This window comes from Onychomys torridus, chromosome X (genome assembly GCF_903995425.1).
Source record: "Onychomys torridus chromosome X, mOncTor1.1, whole genome shotgun sequence".
In the NCBI taxonomy this organism is placed as follows: Eukaryota; Metazoa; Chordata; class Mammalia; order Rodentia; family Cricetidae; genus Onychomys; species Onychomys torridus.
In genome coordinates, this window is record NC_050466.1 from 63100567 (window position 1) to 63121737 (window position 21171).

General features: G+C 46.3%; 1 protein-coding gene across 6 annotated transcripts in view; it reads right to left on the minus strand.

Annotated features, from left to right (window-relative positions):
• Window positions 1-430: 430 nt before the first annotated feature.
• Phka2 (phosphorylase kinase regulatory subunit alpha 2) overlaps window positions 431-21171 on the minus strand; it is an 81916-nt gene continuing 61175 nt past the window's right edge. For 3 of the 6 annotated variants that reach the window (XM_036174119.1, XM_036174116.1, XM_036174122.1), the window contains 15 exons: window positions 17465-17553; window positions 15959-16092; window positions 15080-15236; window positions 14289-14368; window positions 14030-14108; window positions 13801-13930; window positions 13129-13230; window positions 9899-10017; window positions 9749-9781; window positions 8930-8959; window positions 7348-7401; window positions 5476-5646; window positions 3476-3529; window positions 2540-2740; window positions 431-1951 (listed from right to left, as the gene is read on the minus strand). In XM_036174119.1, coding sequence (XP_036030012.1) covers window positions 1781-1951; window positions 2540-2740; window positions 3476-3529; window positions 5476-5646; window positions 7348-7401; window positions 8930-8959; window positions 9749-9781; window positions 9899-10017; window positions 13129-13230; window positions 13801-13930; window positions 14030-14108; window positions 14289-14368; window positions 15080-15236; window positions 15959-16092; window positions 17465-17553 — 1604 coding nt within the window. In that variant the 3' untranslated portion in view covers window positions 431-1780. The remainder of the gene's footprint in view (window positions 1952-2539; window positions 2741-3475; window positions 3530-5475; window positions 5647-7347; window positions 7402-8929; window positions 8960-9748; window positions 9782-9898; window positions 10018-13128; window positions 13231-13800; window positions 13931-14029; window positions 14109-14288; window positions 14369-15079; window positions 15237-15958; window positions 16093-17464; window positions 17554-21171) is intronic. The other 3 variants (XM_036174120.1, XM_036174117.1, XM_036174118.1) reach the window with 3 other exon arrangements.

The following is a 21171-nucleotide window of genomic DNA, read 5'->3' on the forward strand; positions in this document are numbered from 1 at the left end:
TGGGAAGCTGCAGTGAAGTGCTTATCTTGAGCCCAACCCAGCAGCTGTCACATCTCACGTCACAGGCATTGGCAGGCTAAGAGTGTTCGGAATTAGCACTGGGCCCAGTCTGAGGGGCTCTACTTCTAGAACTTCTCCCATGCCTTTCAAGACTTGTTCCTTCTCACTGTATGTTCGAAATTACCTACCAGGGAACCTGGCAGTCGATCCCATGACTCTGACCCTGGTTTATGTTGAAGATCCAAGAGGGCAGGAGAGATGGCTCAGCAGGTACGTGCTGCTCTTCCAGAGGATCTGAGTTTGGGTCCCAGTACCCATATCAGGGTGGTTCACAAACATCAGTAGCCCCAGCTCTTGGGGATCTGATGCTCTCTTCTGGCCTCAGCAGGGACTCCCACACAGGCGGCACACACTCACACAGACACAAACAGGTAAATACATTTTTTAGAAATGCCCAGAAGTGGTAAAGAATAGCAGGGCACCCTGCCACCTTCTGTTTTGAGAATAAAGTGAAGTCAGGCCCGAATTTCTACCGAGGGATACTGTTCACCTCTGAACACCAAGACCCTTCTCCACACAGACTTTGAGAAGCTGATAAAGCAGCCTTGTTTCCACTTCAGAGGTGAAGAGTCACCGTGAATTGGAACCTCTCACAACTAGATGGGAATGTAGCACTTGGCCACTAGGTGACTTTGTCCTTCAGGCCTGATTATTCACAGAAACTACTACTCTTTTCAGTTATTTATCCCTGTCTCAACATGGGCAAGGCAAGGCTTAAAAAGAACCTCCATTCACCAGGACAATGGTGAAAGATTTGCCAGACTTTGCCAGGACTCGGCCTTCTCCTGCCATAGTGTACCAACCATACCCATCTGAGAGTGCTTCTGTAAAAAAATGGTTTGGGTTCCCAGGCTATTTTTAAGGGAGCATTGTTTCTGCAGGAACACACCACTAATTTCCATGGCAAATGCTGACTCATGCTTTGAGCATGCATGGGGGTGACCTCAGGGGGAGCAGGGACATAGGCCTTTCTTTCCATAGGACCCCCTCCTAAAACAGTCTGGCTATCAGAAGAGTCAAAGCCTCACCTTCCTTTTGTTGTTGTTGTTTTCTGGATTTTGGAAGATAAGGAATTTTTCTAAGGTGAGAGGAGACTCCTGTACTTTGTGGACAGTCAGGACAAGATCCTCTGAAGACTAGGAGCCAATATTAACTAGAGCCAATTCAGTTCATCTGGGCAATGAAGAATTATATGACCTCAATAGAGTGAGGGGTTGGGAAAGATTTCCAGAAAGACCGAATTATTCTGTTTGGTAAACAGTTTGGTTCTCAGACAGACTGCATTCTGCTAGGCTGTGCCCTGTCAAGGTCTGCCTGTCTAGCTATTGTTGTGGAAGGATCTTTCCACCTTCAAGATGTGTCACTAGCTCATCGAACCTATTTCTGTAACTCTTGGTGAGAGCCAATTTAAGCTGGCTTCTCAGTTCACTCTGCACTCAGAAGAGACCAATTTCCAGTTCCTTTTCGGAGTCCATGAGCCCAGATGCTGTGACAAATGTCCCAGTGAAATGAACCTAGAAAATGACCCCAGGCTGCTTCTCAGGGGAGTGGGGATTCATCAGCTTTATCTGTGGCTTAAACACACATTGCTTTTGGCTTGAGTACTGTCATCTCCTCCCCGGGAAGCTTTCTGATGGGGATTGCAACAGGGGACCCAGGGGAAGGCAGAAGAAACTTCCCAATGAGGCTACGGGACAAAGTGCAGATTCAGAGGGTGGCCCTATTGCATCTGGCAGCCTGAACTGGGCAGCAGTTCCTGCAAATGAGAAGCCACTGCTTTCGTTAGGTAGGTCATTGTACCATAAGCCCCACTAGGAGCACTGTCATAAAACAGGTGACAAATTCCTGTGGCTTGGTCTTTTTCCAGGATGTCTGTGGCTCCAAATGACACCTGCAGCCAGAAAAAGCAGGGAAAAAAATGAGTGGAATCTTTTTCCTTCATATACCTCTCTGCATGTCAGAGATGATCTGCTAGACTATAGACGGGTGGGGCTGGGAGCTGGAGAGTAGGCCTCAGGGCAGGAAGCCAGCGCCATGAGGCAGGTAGCTCATGTTGGCAACGGGACAGAACACATGGTAATGTTCTGCCTCTGCTGTGGATGCTGTGTTCTCAGAGTCCTCCTTTGGTTGCCGCTCGGCACTGATTCTTCAAGAGGACAGCTTCTTTGTCTGACTCAATTTTGTATACAGGGCAAGTAGTTTAGCAAGAGGCAGTAGTGTAGCAAATGGTAGTGTCTGGAATAAAACCTATTCTGACACAGATCAGATTTCCCAAAGGTTGTTAGATTTCCCAAGTGGCCACTTTGCCATTTCCTAACCAAATGGTTGACATTTGTTCACCATCTGGGATGACATTTTCCTGGTTTGAGTACATGCCTTCCGATTGGACCCCATCTCCAACATCAACAGAGATAAATGGCCACCAAACTGACCACCCTGCTTTGGCAGCGAGGTGAGTGGGTGGCCTCGTCATACCCACCTGGTCCTGAAGAAACAGCTGATTGGCCAGCTGCACAATCTGGTCCACATGGATGATGCCCCCGATATTGTCCATCTCCGTATCTGAGAGCAGTGTCAGTACCATGATGGCTTCCACCAGCAGCTGCCGATACTCTGGCTGGGACACACGGTTGAGCACTGACTCCACATGGTCGGCAAACTTGATCTCACACGGGGTCATCTGCCAGAGGGATCAGGTTTCCAGCGTGACATGTGGGACAGACAGAGCCCTACAATCAATGCTGCCCCTAGCGCTGTTGGGGCTCAGCTCAAAAGCTACCTTCCTTCTAGACACTGTCTTGACTCTGGAGCAGGAGCCACCTGGAGCAGAGGCTGGCTGCTTTTTCCCCAAGAGCCAGCTGGCATTGTTCTGGTTCCTTTTGTCTACCCACTGGACGGACTTCTAGTGACCGTTTCCTATTTCTTTCTCCTAAAAAGAGAAATTCTCTGTGGCATAAAGCCTGGTACCTTGGGCAGGGTAAAAAAAACCAAACCAAACTGAATCTATTTTTAAGAGGAGGTGCCAGGTGTGGTACCTCCTGCTTGGAAGGCTAAAGCTACTCCACAATGCATGGAGGGCAAATACAGCACAGGGCAGAATGTGCACATATGAACGCGTGCGTGCGTGCGTGCGTGCGTGTGAGAGAGAGAGAGAGAGAGAGAGAGAGAGAGAGAGAGAGAGAGAGAAGCAGCCCCCTGCGTGGGTCTAGTGTATGGGGGATGGAGTTTGCATAAAGTTTGAAGGGCCCAACTAGTCTATAAATGGTATTTCTGAGGGAAATGAGAGAGAAAAGGGGACGAGAAAGGGAAGGAGCTTCACACACTTTGAGGATGAGGTGGTTAAGGTGACCTACAGAGGGCCTGTCTACACAGAACAAACTTGGGAGGCACATGAGAATCAGCCACATCACCCTACCTCTTGAGTTGTTGAAGATGGGAGGACATAACCATCGATGGACAGACCATGGCACTGGAAGCAGAACACAGACATTTCGGTCAGATTCCAGAACACCACAAGTGTGTGCTTGCTCACACACTCACGCATTCATATATTCATGCATTCACTCTCTCTTTCTCTCTCTCTCTCTCTCTCTCTCTCTCTCTCTCTCTCTCTCTCACACACACACACACACACACACACACAGACATACAACTTTCCTTGCCCTGGAAATCTGCACAAGGGCTGGAACATGCCAGACTGTCGGTTATTTTTAGAGTGTTGTTCTCACTGCCCACAGGCTGTGTTTTCGATGGCACAATTCTGGGGAAACCAGCAGGCATCTTTCAGATCGGTGCAGGAACAATGTCCTAGGGAGCTGCTGTGTCCTCCTCCGAAGAGGCTCTATGTTGCACTTGGCAACTGGGCCCGGGTGCCTGCCAGGCCCCCTTTGGTGCCATAATGAAGGGAGATGTTCGTGGCTCCCATTGGTGAAGTTAAGCTCCTGCGCCTTCGCAGCCATCTATTTTCGAGACTTCTATAATAAGCACCAATCACAAAAGGCTGGAGCACATGCACGTACACGCACACCCATGTATATAAATACCAATGGGGTGCAACACAAAATGCTGCTTTTTCATAATAAAAGCATCTTGGTATTGGGCCAACAGAGGTCTGGTTGGAAGTGTATGGTGCCCCAGGAAGACTGAGGAGATTTTCGAGGAATACATGGGCTGCCCTACCTTCATGCTGGCCCGAGGGCTCCCCACAAAAATCTAGAAGGGCAGGCTCTGCCCTCCTAGCCAGCTTGGCAGCTGTCTTGAGCAAGGCCTTGGTCAACAGAGCATAGCCACTGAAGCTCTGTGACTGGCCTGGGCACCTGCTGCAGAAAGAAGACAGTGGACTGTGACTTCACAAAGGAGCTGGAGTATGTTCTCATTTGGGATTTTAGCAGTTCACTCCTCTCCTACTGTGAAACTAGCTAAAAAGGAATGGTTCAGAGAAAAAAGAAATTTGTCTTGCTTTGCAAAGCTTTTAAATGACGCATACTAACCCTCCATGGGGGAGGCAGGACAAGCTCTGTTGAGGCCTTGGGAGTATGAATGTGGGAGAAGACGGATTGTGGGGTGTAGGGAACAAAGTGGCTACCCCCACTTCAGCAGCAGGTGTTTAAGACAGGCAGGGGTGTGTGTGTGTGTCAGTGTGTTCTGTGGATGTGTCATTTTGTGTCAGTTTCACACTACAAACTGATGAAATCTTCACAGCCCTTAGGCAGATGTGAAGCACAGCCCTATCTCACTGTCCCAGGAGCAGTGGGGCAGTTGGCTGAGGGGTGCGGGCTCTGGGGCTTCTTCTGTCCAGCCATGGAAATAGGGGTAGCCCAGAGCAGGAAGGAGAGTGTGCCTTCAGGGCACATGGCTCCTGGGACGAGGCTACAATCTTTTCTCAGTAACCCCAAGGCCTAGCAGGAAGCAGGGGCTCCATCACATTGTTGAGTGATAATGGGTGCCACATGTTTCAGCCTCAAGCCAGATCCAGAGGTGATGGTGCAGGTCCTCTGTGGCACCAACATTTGTTCAAAGTCTTCCCTGCCCTGTCTGGTTTTGTTTGTTTGTTTGTTTTTTGTTTTTTTAAATCTATCTTTAGTTTTCTAGGATTCTAAACTATGTCAAAGCTGGTTGTACACACCCAGGGCTGCTCTTTTGTCGTGTCTGAAGCTACTTTTGGTGCAATGTCTGGGAGAGGAGATGCCAATCAGTAGGTAGACACCGCTTCCTATAAGACAGTGCACAAGCCGGTACCATAGTACAGTTACCTAGTGTTAGATGCTAACATGCCAAGGCACCGAGACCTTGCTTTAGGCTGAGCCATTCAAGGTTGGGGCTGCGTGTTCTAGGGCCATCAGCTTCTCACTACCTGGCATCATCATTGGGATTCCTGAAGGCAGGCAGAGCCTGTCTCCTCAGCACACGCCTCACCTTCTGAAGGATGTTCCACACTCTCTGGTAGAATCCAACAGGAACCCTGTTGATGGCCCCATCCAGCCTTCTCCTGCGCAGCCACTGGCCCTGCTGCTCCCCCAATCCCATGTGGTGTCCTCCGGAGTCTGTAGATGATGTGCCTGTTGGGGATGATGGGGTACTGGACCGCTGCAAGACAGATACCATTTGGCCTTCAGAAGCAGGTGCCCACAGGGAAAAACTGGCCACCGTGAAGGCCAGCCCAGCAAACTAGTCAAAATCTTCCTTCACATGTCACCCAGCCAGGGGCACAGGGTTCCCGAACTCTAATTTGTTGGCTACTTGATGTTGGATTTAGGTTTTCATGCTCTGTTTTGGTAGCTTAGTTTTTCCCAGGCCCTAAGAAATAGGATAACACGGGGGGGGGGGGGGGGGGCCGGCAGTGGAGAGCTGAGCTCACAGGACAGAGGCCAAAGAGATCCAGGTGTGGGCTCTGCCATCAGGCTGCTATGCTGGAGGGCTGCTGACCACTGGGGGCAGGATGGACAGACTTCCACCAGTCAGCGATCAGGTGTGGAGGCTCCCACCAACTTGCCCTTAGAGGGACTCTTCAGGTTGGGATGAGGCTAACACACATCTTCACATGTATTTTTGTTTGGACTGTCTGGCACTTTTGTTTCTCAACTTGCAACCTCAAATTTAAAGGTTTAAAAATAAAATCCAAATATTAAGCACACTAGCAGGGCAGGAGGTGGGATTCTTCTCTCAGAACTCATGTTGACTTCAACAGATCTTATTTTGAAAAGGCAGTTAGTTAGGCTGGGTTATAATGCCGGGCTCCTTACTGCCATTTAAATAAGGCAACAATTAGCTACAAATAAAAGTAATTACAGCCATACTCATCAATGACTCAGCTGATTTTCTCCTTCTGGTTTTGGGAGGCAGCTTCAGACTCGCCTCTGCAATTAGAACATTTCCTGGGCCTCCACTTGAGCTAGAGCCACATGCTCAGCTGGGGCAGGAGAGTAGAAAGTGCTAGCTAGCCTGGGAGCAGCAGCTCAGCATTCAATAAAAAGGCAGGAGGGCTGGGATGTGAGTCAGCGGTGGAGTGCCTGCCTAGCATGCTCACATCCTCCACTTCATCCTCAACACTGCACAACAAACAAGCAATAGCCCTAGAAGACTCTAGAAACTCCGGGGAGTTGGTAAGGTGAGCACACCTCACCCACACTCTATTGAGGAGTTTTACAAGCTAAGATCTGAGAGCATGAGATGGAAAACAAAGTTCAGTTCAAGAATCTATAAACTTGTCTAGAATTTTCTCAAACTTATAGTTGAAGGTACCCTCAGCATCACCTGAAAACCTTTAACCCAGTGCTTCTCAGCCTTCCTAATGCTGCGACCCTTTAATACAATTCCTCATGTTGTGGTGACCCCCAACCATAACATTATTTTCATTGCTCCTGTTAGGAATCATAATATAAATATTTGATAAGCAGGTATGGTATCTGATATGCAACCCCTGTGAAAGGATCATTAAACACACACACACACACACACACACACACACTTGCCCCCAAAGGATTTGAGACACACAGGTTGAGAATCACTGCCTTAACCTTTTCTCAAACCCTCAGAAGTCAGGAACGAGGGTTGTAGCAAAGCTTAGTCCTGGAATGTTTGCTTAGAATGTGTGAAGGCCTCAGTTCCATGTCCAAAACTGCATGTGAACTTATGCATGTGTGCATGCATGTGTACACACACACACACACACACACACACACCCTAAACATAAGTGGGGACGAGGTGGGAGCATGGGTAAGGGCACAAGAGAACTTGGACAGTACAGACATGGAGAAGACAGGGGGTGCGATGCCAATACAGATTTACCGCAGACTTGAAGGAATGTAAACTGTTGGACACAGCCTGGCCCACAGGGAAGAACTACAAAACAAAAAGAACAGACTCAGTCATGTGCACTGACACCAAGAGACACCAGCTCGAAAAGCACAGACTGAAAGCAGAGACAAAGCCTAGAGAGGCTCTCACTGAGCACCAGCGACAGAGGCACACCCACTGCTCCCCTGCAGCCCAGCTTGGCTTGAAACAGCAAGTGTTCCCAGGTCCTTCTCCTTTGTGGAGCAGGCCTAACCAAACTAGGACACACGTTCCAAAGTCATGGCTGTGCCATGCTAATGTTTTATGTTGCACTGTGAACATCCATAGAGGTCAAAATACCCCTAACTGCCACTAACACCTGGCATCCAACAGGTATCCCATAGATTATTGTTAAATGTCCATGGGGAGCAGGTTGACGACCTTTGACCATTTACATCTTTCCTCATCTAAGAATCTAGATGGCACCCTTAATTTGCATACTGCTCTGTTTCTGTGGTATGCTTGTAAAAAAGAGTCAACACAACACCATGACACCTTTTAAATTTTTAACAGAGAACATTTTCTTGACACGAGTAGCCAAATACAAGACTGGTACTGGCTGACTAAATATAAACACAACAGAGAAGGAAGGTAATCACTTCACCCCCATCACAGGCAAGGGCAGCACTAAATGGAAGAAGCCATCCATATTCACCCACAATCAGGCTTTTGAGCTGTGGGTAACCAGAGGGACGGTGCCACCGAGTGGCTGACGCAGGAAGATATTTGGAAAATCACTTCCTTAGAAGGAGCATAAATGAGAGATTCTGTAGGGTCTACCCTCTGAGGAAACCCGCAATCAGCATTATGTGCCATCATACATTTACTTTCTCTGGTCATAGAGACATGGAATCATTAGAAATAAGAATCCAAAGATAGATGTGGCAGTGTGCACCTGTAGTCCCACGTACTCAAGAAGCTGAGACAGGAGGATTCCTTGAGCCCAGGAATTTAGGGACAGCCAGGGATGCATGGAGATCCCCATCTCAAAAATCAATCTATAAATAAAAATGTCCAATTTTTGTCTAAAGGGAAGGAGCATATCACAGGGTGATGTCTACAGTGTGCTGACATTTTTTCCTTCAGGGTTAAATCCCCCAGGGTTGGATGAAGGCAGTAGCACTACCATAATCTTTCGAGTGATGAGATAGATGACTAACCACATTCCCCTCTTTTAGAAGAGAAATGCTGGTGGAGGCAGAGCCTGGACCATCTCTTTCACAAAGAATCTTTATAAAGGCCAAGCTTGAGAAATAGAGTTCTTTTGATCAGCACCATGCTCTAACAAAATGAGCCACCCATTTAGACGGCTCTGACCGGCCCCCCTAAATGAATGTTTTTAAAGGCACAGGGCAAAGTCCTCTTTCCTGCCTTCTCATCCTGCTCTCTGTCTCTGGGGCTGGCCTGCCTGAGCTACCGTGCCAGCCCACCACACACCCACACCCACACTCTGTCCTGGCAGCTTCATTTTCCGTGTTCAAGCCAGAAAGAGCGTACAGCTAACACAGAGGACAAACAAAACAAGGCACTTCACCTGCTCATCAGCACTAGGCCGCCTAATGATCTGAAAGTAAAAACACGGAAAGTGAAAGCCTGGTGCCAGTTTAAAATGCCCCACTGCTTCCATCACCCTCTCTGATAAGCCAAGGCATGCTGGTCCCACCTCAGGGGCTGGGCTTTATTACCTCATAGACCCAAGCCTGTGAGGCAGTGTGACTAGTTTATGACCACATTTTCTTGGGGGGGGGGGGGGGGGGGGGGGTGGGGGTAGGGTGGCATGTTCATGTCCTAGCACAGTATCAGGCACATGAGGACTGAAAAGGTGTTGAGCTGCAGACCTGTGAGGGTTTCTATTGTGAGTTAGATTAAGGTGAACAAAGAAAACAGACAACTGTGGATAGTGGTAAATACAGGTATGATTATTCCAGTCTATTTCCACATCCTCCTGGCTATGTCAGATGAAGGACACATCTGACAGAGAAATGGTTGTCTCTTTTGACATGATTCCACTTTTAAAAGTTTATTTTTATTTTGTTGTCTGAGTATTTGCCTACATGTATTATATGTGTACCACTTATGTGCCAGGTGCCTGCAGAGGCCAGAGGAAGGCATCAGATCCCTTCGAAATGGAGTCACAGACAGCTAGCTACAAGCTGTCATGTTGGTGTTGGGAACTGAACCCATCCCTCCCCAAGAGCAACCAGTGCTTTTAACTTTTGATCCATCTCTCCATCCCCATGACTCTACAGAGAGAACCGTGGACTAGGGGTTATTCTAGGACATACATGTAACATCACATGAAGGCTAGACATTGGTGGTTGGGAGTGCACGTAAATGGCTTAGGGGTACCTACCTGGGATACAGCTGTGTTCAGATCCCACGACTTCTACAGAGAGCAGGCCAAAGCTTCATGCCCTTGTCTTTCTGAAGCTTTCTGAGGTGAGCCCTGGCAGAAGAACCATTTGTACCCCTCCCTTATGGCTGCCATGCTAGGCCTCCTTACCTGTTTCATCTCACTCTTCAGTCTGGTGATACCACTCCTCTCAGTTTTGGTGACTCCAGTATGACCCACTTCATGGATGGAGATGGCAGGGCTGGATGTGGAGGAGTGAATCGGGCGCACTGGAAGGGAAACACATACATGAGGTTTTTAGGAAATCCACTGCACCTGCCTTGAGAGGGGAAACATGGATAACATGCTGCTGAGGTCCGCACCTCTTCTCTACTTGATTATAAACTTGATGAGAGGACTTGATGCTTGTAGTGACGAGGGTAGCACACACAGGCTTACCACATGAGGCCTGAAGGGCTGGGTGAAAGTGTGGTGTCTTAGATAGGGTTTCCACTGCTGTGAAGAGACACCATGACCATGGCAACTTATAAAGGAAAACATTTAATTGGGGTGGTGGCTTACCGTTCAGAGGTTCAGTCCATTGTCATCATGGCAGGGTGCATGATGGTGTGCAGGCAGACATGGTGATGGCTATATCTTGATCAGAAGGCAACAGGAAGGGGTTGTGACACTGAGTGAAGCTTAAGTAAGAGACCTCAAAGCCCGCCCCCATAGTGACACACTTCCCCCAACAAGGCCACACCCACTTCAACAGGGCCACACCCACTTCAACAGGGCCACACCCACTTCAACAAGGCCACACCTCTCAATAGTGCCACTTCCTATGGGCTTATGGGGGCCAATTACATTCAAACTACCACATGTGGGTACTGCTTTAGCAGTACAGAACAGAGTGGCAGAAAACTGTTGGCTGACTGAATTGGTTTTGGAAACTATTTTTTTACTTATCCAAAACACATTTTCTTTGGGAAAACTGAGCCCACCTAAGGGAGCCAGAAGTACCATCTGTTGACATTTCACTCATTATTCTGCCAGTTTTCACCTATGGATGCATGTTTTTATCTTATACAACATCACATACATGTACAAAGATGAGCTTTATATTCTACACATGACATACCCATACATAATATGTAAACAAGTTTGGTTGTTTCTGCACTTAATATTTTATGAGTGTTTTCCCACAGCTTTACAATCGCTCACATGTCTAATGACTGCATGGCATTTCATCTCAGAATGAGTAACATACCCAATTCTATTGGTGATTTTCTAAAGGGTTCATCTTTACTAATGTGTATAATCCTTACTGGCCTTGCCAAGCTCTGTAATGCCAACTGTCCCTGGTTAAAGGACAAAAGTGCTGCATACTTAGAACTGAGGTGCCTGTGGCTGTGGGCCAGCCTTGTCTGGGCTTGGGTGCAGATACACAGGGGTAGTAGCATCCAGGACTGACAGAACTCAAGGCAGGGAGAAGATCTCAATTTAGGCCTTTGGGAAGGAGCAGGGGTTGAGCTGGCTAGAGAGCTCAGGGGTGAGGTTGAAAGTTGCCAAAGCCAGACACATGGTGTTCCTATGGAACAGGGGCAAGGAGGCTCTGCTCACTGCACCAGGCCACACCTCTTTCCATCATATACCATCAGCTTCAGGACTTATGATTATCCTAAAAGGCAAATGTGATCTATCCTCCTGGGTCTAAATCGGTCTTCAGCATAAAGCCTAAACAATCTTTTTGGTGCCACAGGAAGCCTTCTGTTCCTTTTGTAGGCCCAACACCAAGGTCACTTTACATAGAACTTTGCTAAAGCCAGGAAGATGGAGGGCAGTTGAAGGGAGGAAGCCCCCAAGGAGACCAAACGATGGGTCAAGAGGGAGGAGTGGTGTCCAAGAAATGGACAACAGACGCCAAAGAGGGCGTGGGAAGCTCCCCTGGGCTTGAGGGAGTGTTCGTTGGAAATAGTAATTTTAGGAGGTAGTCAGGATTTTAGCTTCCTAGCTTATAAAAACCAAACAGTTATAGTTTGAATGTAACAGGCCCCCATAAGCTCACAGGGAGTGGCACTATTAGGAAGTGTGGCTTTGTCAGAGGAAGTGTGGCCTTGTTGGGGGAAGTGTGTTGCTGTTGGGTCAGGATTTGAGATTTCCTATGCTTAAGCTTCACTCAGTGTCTGAGTCCACTTCCTGTTGCCTTCTGATCAAGATGTAGCCAGCACCATGCCTGCCTGCATGCCACCATGCTCCCCGCCATGATGATAATGGACTGAACCTCTGAACTGTAAGCCACTTCAATTAAATGTTTTCCTTTGTAAGAGTTTTTGTGGTCATGGTGTCTCTTCATAGCAATAGGAACCCTACCTAAGACAAGTTACAAGACAATGAAGAAATGCTATGTTTGAAAAAGAGAATATGTCTTCTGTCCTTATTCATGAGACATGTCATGGCATTCAAATTGACATTCCTCAGTTCTTGGTTTTGTAAGCATCTATACAGTTTTACATTTAATGATAATTACCTGTCAAGCCATGCACACTATTATGATGAGCAGAACATATTAAATATTTATCTTTTCCATTTCCATTTCAAGGATTGTATAGTTGAAATAACTGTAAATTACTTTTGGGTATGGATCTCAAGCACTCCTCCTCAGAAAGGAGAAAACCGAAAATAGACAGCTGATTGCCCCATGTGGCGGCTTTGTCTGAGGCTGGCATACACTCAGGAAAAATACAAAGTACCCAGTGTCCTTCTTATTAAATAAAAGGAATGATAGCCCACAGTGTGTTTCTTTGGCTTGATGAAATAAATTCACCGATGTGTCTGCAAATCATTTAGCTTTTTTATGAGGAGGAGAAACGATAATTGCTTCAATTATAATTAGGGAACATTTGGGAACAAGAAGCACACCAGGACTTGGGTGATTAGATTTCTTAGCACTGCAAGCAGATTTCCAAGATGGATAAAAACTAAATGAGTAATGCTGGGATGGAGCGAAAGGAACTGGCCCCCACAGGTCATAGAGCATTTCCTCCTACTCTCCAGAAGGTGACATTGGGCCTGGCTGCAAATGCTTTGAGGCAAACCAAAGGCCAGGCCACAATGGGCTTTGTAAGGGCAGACCTGTGATCCTGACACTTAGGGTCACCAACCCTCATGACACTTAGGAGATGCAAGGTACGAAGGTGTACAGTTCACTTAGCCCACATACCACTATAACCTACCAAGAAATGCAACCCTTTGAGGGTGCTCCCTGTCCCTAAAAGCAGGAACCTAGAGCCCATGCTCCAGTTCCTCAAATGGGAAGAGAAAGTGCACAATCCCTTCCTCATAGGGGAACCATTGACACTCATGCTGGTCTACACTTGGGTTTCCTATGAAGTCCTCACCGCTTCTCTCCACACCGAACTCTTTCCCACTCAGAATATGGTGAAGGAGGTTCTTCATGTCGAAGGGGCTGAGGTTCATCAAACTCTCGGAAGCTTCTTCTCCTACAAGCAAACATCTTATAAGAGACCTAGTCATGGGCTGGTGGGTGGTTCAGGGTGGGAGAGGATGATATAGAAGGCAGTGGCAGGTCTCCTTGCTCAGGACTCTTTCAATGGTGCTGCAGGCCTGAAAGGCACTGGTCTTTGGGAAATGCAAACAAGCACCTCTGTTTAGGACAGTACAGATGCATTTAATTTCTAGACATAGAATTTTTCACATTGCACTGATCCCTGATGTTGGGATTTGTTTTGCAAATGATGTTTATATTTCTTTCTCTCAGTGAAGATGTTAATAAGTGGAGGGTGACATCTTACAGTGAGGGTATCACTGTAGCTTAGCTGTTAGGTACAGCCAAGGTTCTCCTGGAAACATGGTAGCTGCTTTGCCCGCCCCAGTGAGGAACGTTTTGTACTGTGTGGCCTAACAGCAAGTAGCTCTCACAAAGGAACCTGGGAGAGCCTAAGCTCACTCAGAGTGGAAGCCTGTTCAGAAGTGCTTGAGTGTGGCTCCCGGCACAGCAAGGCCTTGAGGTAGGGCTGAGTTGGCAGGGGTGGCAAGCCATGGCCACTCACCTGAGCAGTTCAGGCTCCGAGCCAACTCTGTGGCCATCACCTGGATGATCAAGCCAATCCGGAGTCTGAGCATCTCTGCAAAGAGGCTAGGCTGGGCCCGGACATACATGGCCAGGTAAACCACGATCTCCTGGTGCAGATGGGAATAGGGCTTCAGGAAACCTGTGAGGCCTACTGGCACTCTGAGGAAGGCTGTGGCCCAGCTGCCCTTCCTATATCAGCATCTGACCTGTGTAAGGACAGCAATGCTGATGTCCTGTCCACTGGCCTCATAGATGAGTTTTATGAGCTCCTCTGGGGGAAGAGGCCTAGGAAAGAGCAGCAGGTCACACACAATGGGGGCCTCAGAGCAGTATAAGTTCCTGCTTTCTATACTACAAGCACCCACGTGACAGAGTATCTTCCAAAGCCACTGCCATCCCTCCCCAATAGTGCAATGCTCTCTCAGTGCTCCTTTGCAGACTGGAGGTTCCCCAGCAGGTACTTACGTGGAGATGGTCTTCTCCCGGGGCTCAGGGGGCAGACCCACTGTAAGCTGCTTCTGGTGGGACAGCAGATCTGCACAGGCCTGCATATATTTTTGGTGGTGGGGAAGGTGTACAAAGGAACATAAATTTAGTAAAACTAACTGAGAAGGTTAGGTGCCAACAGCACCAGAAATTTACCTTTATGGACTTCATAATCCACATTGCCCTCCTGAGAAATTAAAACCTAAAACCCAGGCTTAGCCTAGATTCCTGTAAACTCTGTGTCTCCCAGGTGTGGTCCCAGACCTGGTTCACCCACTCCAGACTACCTGCTATTCGGACAAGGTAGGTCGAGGCTTTAGCTAGCAAAGATTAGAGTTACTAGCCACACTGTGTTCCTAGCTTACGAGCTCCTCAGTATTCACAGGTAACAATGACTAGCATCTTACCAGAATACTTGCTTAAAGCCACAGGAAGTGGTTCTGAATTTTGTAGGGCCTCAGGGATATAAACATTAATGATCACTGTACTGTAACATGTGGAAATAAGTACTCTGTTTCATGCGATTGCTTGGTAAGGCTTTCTGTGGTTAAAACATAACCAAACTAATCAACTTGAAAATTTCTTCTTCTCTCCTCTCCTTCCAGAGCAGTGAAAAGTCAGTAGAGGGCCTGGCCAGTGCTGTTAGCTCCAGTGAGTCCCTTTATTGACAAGAGGCACATGCCTTGAGCTTCCACAACTAGGAGACTGGAAAGAGAAAGCATGGGGCTAGAGAAAACAATGGTCAACCCAGCAGGCATGCTTATTCTGACCTCAGCTAGGACCTCCACTTTCTTCCTGAGCAGGCCTGAAATGTAGCGGATCAAACTCCATTCTTGATTCAGGCCAGCTTTTCCATAGAGCTCGCTGAGAAGACTGTGAACAGTGACCCCATGCTGTCCAAACAGATTGGTATCCCAGCTGGGACCCCTGGAAGGAGGCAGGAAAATATAAGGACGAAGGGCAAGTGTCAAGGCTGGGTGACGCATGGATTGCTGTACACTTTGCCAAGTATTTGGACATTTTGAGTAACTCTGGGTCTCACCAAGAGGCTTCAGTCCAAGCAAACATTTCTATACCATGTTTTCTGAAACAAAAGCTTAGTGTTCACACATCACTATGGTATCCTGGCCTCACCCAGACTTCTGGAAGGCCAGCATCAAGAGGCATAGAAAAGGATAGAAGTCTTATGTGTGGTGATCCTATGTAATATGGGTGAACGTGATCATGGCCTGGCATTGTTGGAATGCCAACAGACTAGGAAAATGAATTATGGAGAACTAAGTTCAACATGGTGAAGCCCATAAATTTACTGTTCTGTCCTGAATACTTGTGCTCCCCTCAAACCCCTATACTAAAATCCTAACCCCAGAGTTATGGTATTGGGATGTAGAGCTTTTGGAAAGTAACTAGGCCATGGAGTAAGATCCCTCATAATCTATCAGATTATGAGAGGCCCCAGAGAGCTTGTTGTGCCTCCCTTCCAGCATGTGAGGAGAGGGTGAAAAGGCACCATCCATGAGGAAGCAGGCTGTCACCAGACACTCTATCTTGGACTTCCAGCTTCTAGAACTGTGAGATACACTTCTGTTCTTTAGGACGGCAGCTGACAGTGTGTTACTATAGCAGCCCAAAGAGATGAAGGCACTTACTTTATTACATAAAGAATGTACAGAATGTCTGCTTGGTCCTGTAGGTTTGAGCAGTCTTTCAGTTGCCCAACTAGCTTTTCACAGTCCATTTCACCATGGTTGTCTCTGGGCCACTGGCAGTCATATTCAGGAGCCTGGCCACGTGACAGTCAAAAGCAGGGAAAGGAGTTGAGAATGGGAACTTTTAGATGACCATACAGGGAAACACCAACTTGGCGTTTGGATGGTAGCACTATGCTAGGTTTCCTTTTGTTCAGGAAATCTTTTGTACTGTGTTATTTATGGGCATTTACTATCTTCAATAGTGATCTATGTCAGTCAACATTTGCAAGGAACTAGACTGAACAGGTTAAAACATATATAAGTTTTATTTATGCAAAGTTCAAAAATAGACAAAACCAACCTCTACTATTACAGATCACGACAGCCGTGCCTCTCCCCACAATGTACTGGGAATGGAACCCAGGACCTTGCAAGACAAATAGTCTACCACTGAGTCACACTGCCAGGCTCCAGCAGTTAGCTTTGGACTTTGGGATGGGGGTAACTAGGAGGAGGCACAGAAAGTAGCCAAGGACAATGCATATTGACACGGTGGCAATTCACTGCACTCTACTCGTGAACGCACTTTTCTGTCTATATGTTATACTTTAATAAAATATGTGTTCATTTTCTTGAATAAGGTCTCACTCATGGTGTAGCCCAGGCTTCCCTAAGAACCTTCTATGAAACTCAAGAAGACTGAAAAGTTGCAGGCCTCTGCCTTCATGGTGTTGGAATTATAATCACAGGCTATCACACTCAGCTTTCAATGAAATATTTTTAGAACGTAAAATAACAAAGTGCATGTTTAAAACTACCTTAAAAATGAAGTTAGATTTAAAAAAATCTCCAGTAGGCATTGGATATTTTGATTCACATGGGACAAAATCAGGAAAGTTGTCTGAATAAAAAAGACTAACGCCCTGAGATTTCAAATTTGTGCAGAATCTCACTACATTAAGAATATGAAGAAGCCAGGAGTGGTGGTGCATGTTTATAATAAGTCCTTGGCAGGCCAATGCAGGAGGATGGGGAAGTCAAGGCCAGCCTGGGCTCAAACCTGAAACCCTGTCTTACAAAAGCAAACCCAAGGGTCTGAGTAATATAGCACTAAAGTCCCACACTCTGTTCTGAGCTCTAGCTGGCTCAGATGAGGAAAGGAAGGCAGCTAAGTGTATTTCTTCTCTTACTGCCTGTGTTCTGGTGAGCAGGCAGAGAGGCAGTAAGGCACCTCTTCCTCCGGGCAAAACACAAAGGTGTGCACCAAACTTGGAGCATGCAATGATGCCAACTGCATTCCAGACAACTAAGTGCCTGGATTCACATCAACACATACAATGTCTCAACTGTGAAACTGGGTATAAAGAAACATGTTCTTTAAGTGCCACCATCTGAAACAGTTCTTGGGACTAAGCCAATATTCTCAAGTCTTTCATTAAAACAAAACAATCCCAAATACTTTACCTTCTTTAGGAGTGGCTGAGGAGAGTCAACAAGATTCAGTGACTTCCGGTGTCCACTCAGAACTTTAGTTGGCAAAACCATTGGGAAAACTGGAAAAGAAAATAATAAAGAAGGCTCTTGTGAGGAAGGACAATAACAAAGCCCTTTTGGTAAGTACAGGGCATTTTAGGACTGCAAACAGATATAAAAGAGGTGATGCTTGACTCCACTCCTCTCTCTCTCTTTTTAAAGGCTTCTATCACCATATCTGGCTTCCATTCATTCATTCATTTTTTATGTATGAGTGCTCTATCTGCACGTACAACTTTATGCCAGAAGAGGGCATCAGATCTCATTATAGATGGTTGTGATCCACCATGTGGTTGTTGGGAATTGAACTCAGGATCTCTGGAAAAGCAGCCAGTGCTCTTAATGACTGAGCCATCTCTGCAGCCCCGCACTCCTCTCTTTTATTTTCCAGATGAGGAAACTGGGACCTAGAGAAGGTGGAACATTTGCCCAAGGTTGCGGGGCTTTATGATCGAGGTGTCTGGGTTTCCTGCTCAGTTTCACTCTAGCATTGCTGACTGTTCTCAATTTTACTTTTTTATCATCTCTGGATGCTTTTATTATTTGTAGTTGTTCAGTATGATGTCTCTGTCTTCCAGGCTATATCACAACTCAGAAAACTAATAAGTAGCTCATGACTACTTTATGTGTGCACATATACATGGAGAAGCCAAGGCTTTGTGTTAAGTGTGGTGATATTTTATTTGTATGTTAATAAATAAAGTTTGCCTGGAGATCAGAGGGAATAGCAAGCCATTTTAAGTAAACAAAGAAGTCAGGCAGTGGTAGCACACACCCTTAATCCTATCCCTTAGCAGGCAGGATCTCTGTGTGTTCAAGGCAACACTAGGGAACAGAGCCAAGCATGGTGACACACGCCTTTAATCCCAGTACCAACCATAGAGGTCTGGAGGTCTGTACAGACAGACAGAAAGTGACAGAGCTATGTAGGAAGAGGAAGTGATGTGGCTGGGCTAAGAGAGCCAATGAGAGAACAGAAAAGGCATATAAATGTGAGTAGACAGAAAGTAACTTGCATCTGGAAGCTGCAGTGTGGTGAGGTAAAGGTTGGCTGGTGGCTTTCCCTGTTTCCCTGATCTCTCTAAGGCTTTCACCCCTATATTTGGCTCCGTGTTTTTTATTTAATAAGACCATTTAGAAATTTGTCTACAGTTAAGTGTCTTCCTCTATTTCTTTCCACATTATTTTTTGAGACAGGGTCTCTTCACTGAACCTGTAATTCACTCATTCAGCCCCAGTGATTTGCCACCCACCCCCTCTCCCACCACCACAGCTGAAGTGCTGGAGTTATAGATGCACATTGCTATATCTGGATTTTACATGGGTGCTGGGCACATAAACTCAGATCCTCATGCTTGTTCAGCAAGCCCTTTTCCCACTGAGCCATCTTTCTAGCTCCCTCACTAATGCATGTTTAAAAGGGATTCATAAAGCAAGCTAAAGTGGCTCACATCTGTAATCCCAGCATTCTGCAGGAAGACTACAAGTTTAAAATCAGCTCGGACTATATAGCTGAGTTCCTGGCCACCCTGTACCATACAACAAGACACTGTCACCAAAAAAACAAAACAACCACTAAACAAAACAAAAGCACCTAACTAAAACCAAACAAAAAGAAAATCTTCAAGAACAGGTTAAAAACAGGAAAGAAGATAATGGAAGCATTTTTCAGGAATAGGAAAGACAGAGGTTGAAAGGTAAGTGATTTAGAAAACACAGGACCTGCATACATGTTAGGGTGGTGGCAGCTTGGTGTTCTTATGAGACTCCTAACAGTGGCAGCAGGGGACTGTCTCTTGATACTTTTCCTTGCTCTTGGGACCCTTTTCCTCCTACTGAGTTGCCTCATCCAGCCTTGATATGAAGATATATGCCTAGTCTTATTGCAACTTGTTATGCCATATTCAGTTGATATCCCTGGGAGGCCTGCCTTCTTCTGAAGGGAAATGGAGAGAATCTGGGGAGAAGGGAGGTGGGAGGGGCTGTGAGGAGTGGAGGAAGGGGAAACTGGTTGGGATGTAATATATGAGAGAATAAATAAAAATTTTAAAAAAAGGAAAAAGAAAACACAGGGTCAGCAAACTCCAAGAATACAACAGGGAATCAACGAACCAGTCAGATCTGCCTTAAGAGAATCCTCTGAAGTCTCAGGAATTTGCTGTCCTGCTTACTTCTGGAACTGGTATGGAGCCCAAGGGAATAAAAACAAAGGAGACTGAAGAGACAGTGTGTGAGATGTAGTGAGCAATCTAGATGTTCTATTCTGCACATAGCATGCTGTCTGCCCCTTTCAGGAGGACAGAAGACTGGAGAGTGAAAGATGAAGGAAGCCTGGGCACAGACTGATTGGCCTGAAGGCCTGAGTTCATTCCTTAGATGACCAGGGATTCACGAGAACAGTTCTTTCCCCTTCCAGAAAGAGAACAGTACAATGGGAGACAGTAGAGTACCTCTGAAGAATCAGCCCACATCTCACAGGCCCAAGGCCACAGGTTCCACTCTGCACTGCAGGAGGACCTCTAAAGTGAGAAGTGGAACCCTGACTAAAGGAAAAGGTGACCTGGAAATGGAAACCATTAGGGGGAACAAAGTGTAAACATGAAGATAAGAAGCCCTGTTTCTAATGTTTTTAGAAAAATAACACATTATGTTACATGTATGAAACAAGAACAGATGGAATTTGAGGAATGAAAATTAAAATAGCAAAAATGAAAAAAAAATCCATTAAGGGAAGGATAAAAAATTGAGCTAATTGTACTCAGAACAGATTAGAAATATGAAAAACAGAACAGAAATGATAAAAATCTCTCCAAGAAGTTAATAAATATATAAAAGAAAGAACAGGGATAATACGAGGAAGAGAATGACTCAGTTTTTTAGAAAAATTTTACAGGATTGAAAATCATAAATTTTCAGATCAGAAGGCCCACTCTAATACAATAGATGAAAACATTCCCAGGTCAAAACATAGAATTAAAATTTCAGAACCTGTGAACAGAAGATCTTAAAACTTTTCAAAGCAAGCTAATATTTGAAAGATCAAAAATCAGCATAGGAACCTCTTCACTTAGCCATATCTTCCATATCTTTCTCCAGGGTCTAGCCTGGTAAGCCTCTCCCTTCATTCACCTACCTTTCCCACCCCACCAGACCTAGCTCAGGCCCACATCCAGTGTTCCAGCCTAGCCTGGCCACCCCAGCCTGCATCACATTTGATCTCTAGGTTTCCACCAGGATGGACCTTGCCTACCTCCCAACCTAAAGGCCACTCCCATTCTTTCCACCCAGCGAGATCTACACCCACACTCCAGGGTTGGGCCAGGAGGTGCATCATTTATGCCAGCACAGTATATTTTATCCATCTGACTTCATTCCACCCAACCCATTTCCAACCTCTAGGCCCATCACACACACACACACCCTTTTTTCTGTCCCAAGCTGTTCTATCCATATCAGACTTAGAACCAACAAAAGAACTCTACAAGCCCAGATCTCCCCCACCCACCCACACACACAGAAGATCAAGCCAGTACCTTCTTTATCAAGCTTATAAGTCCTATAGAAATTTTGGAGGAGAGTTACCTAGATGCATTCCAGTACACAGAATTCCAGTACACAGAACCATAAACTTCAATCAA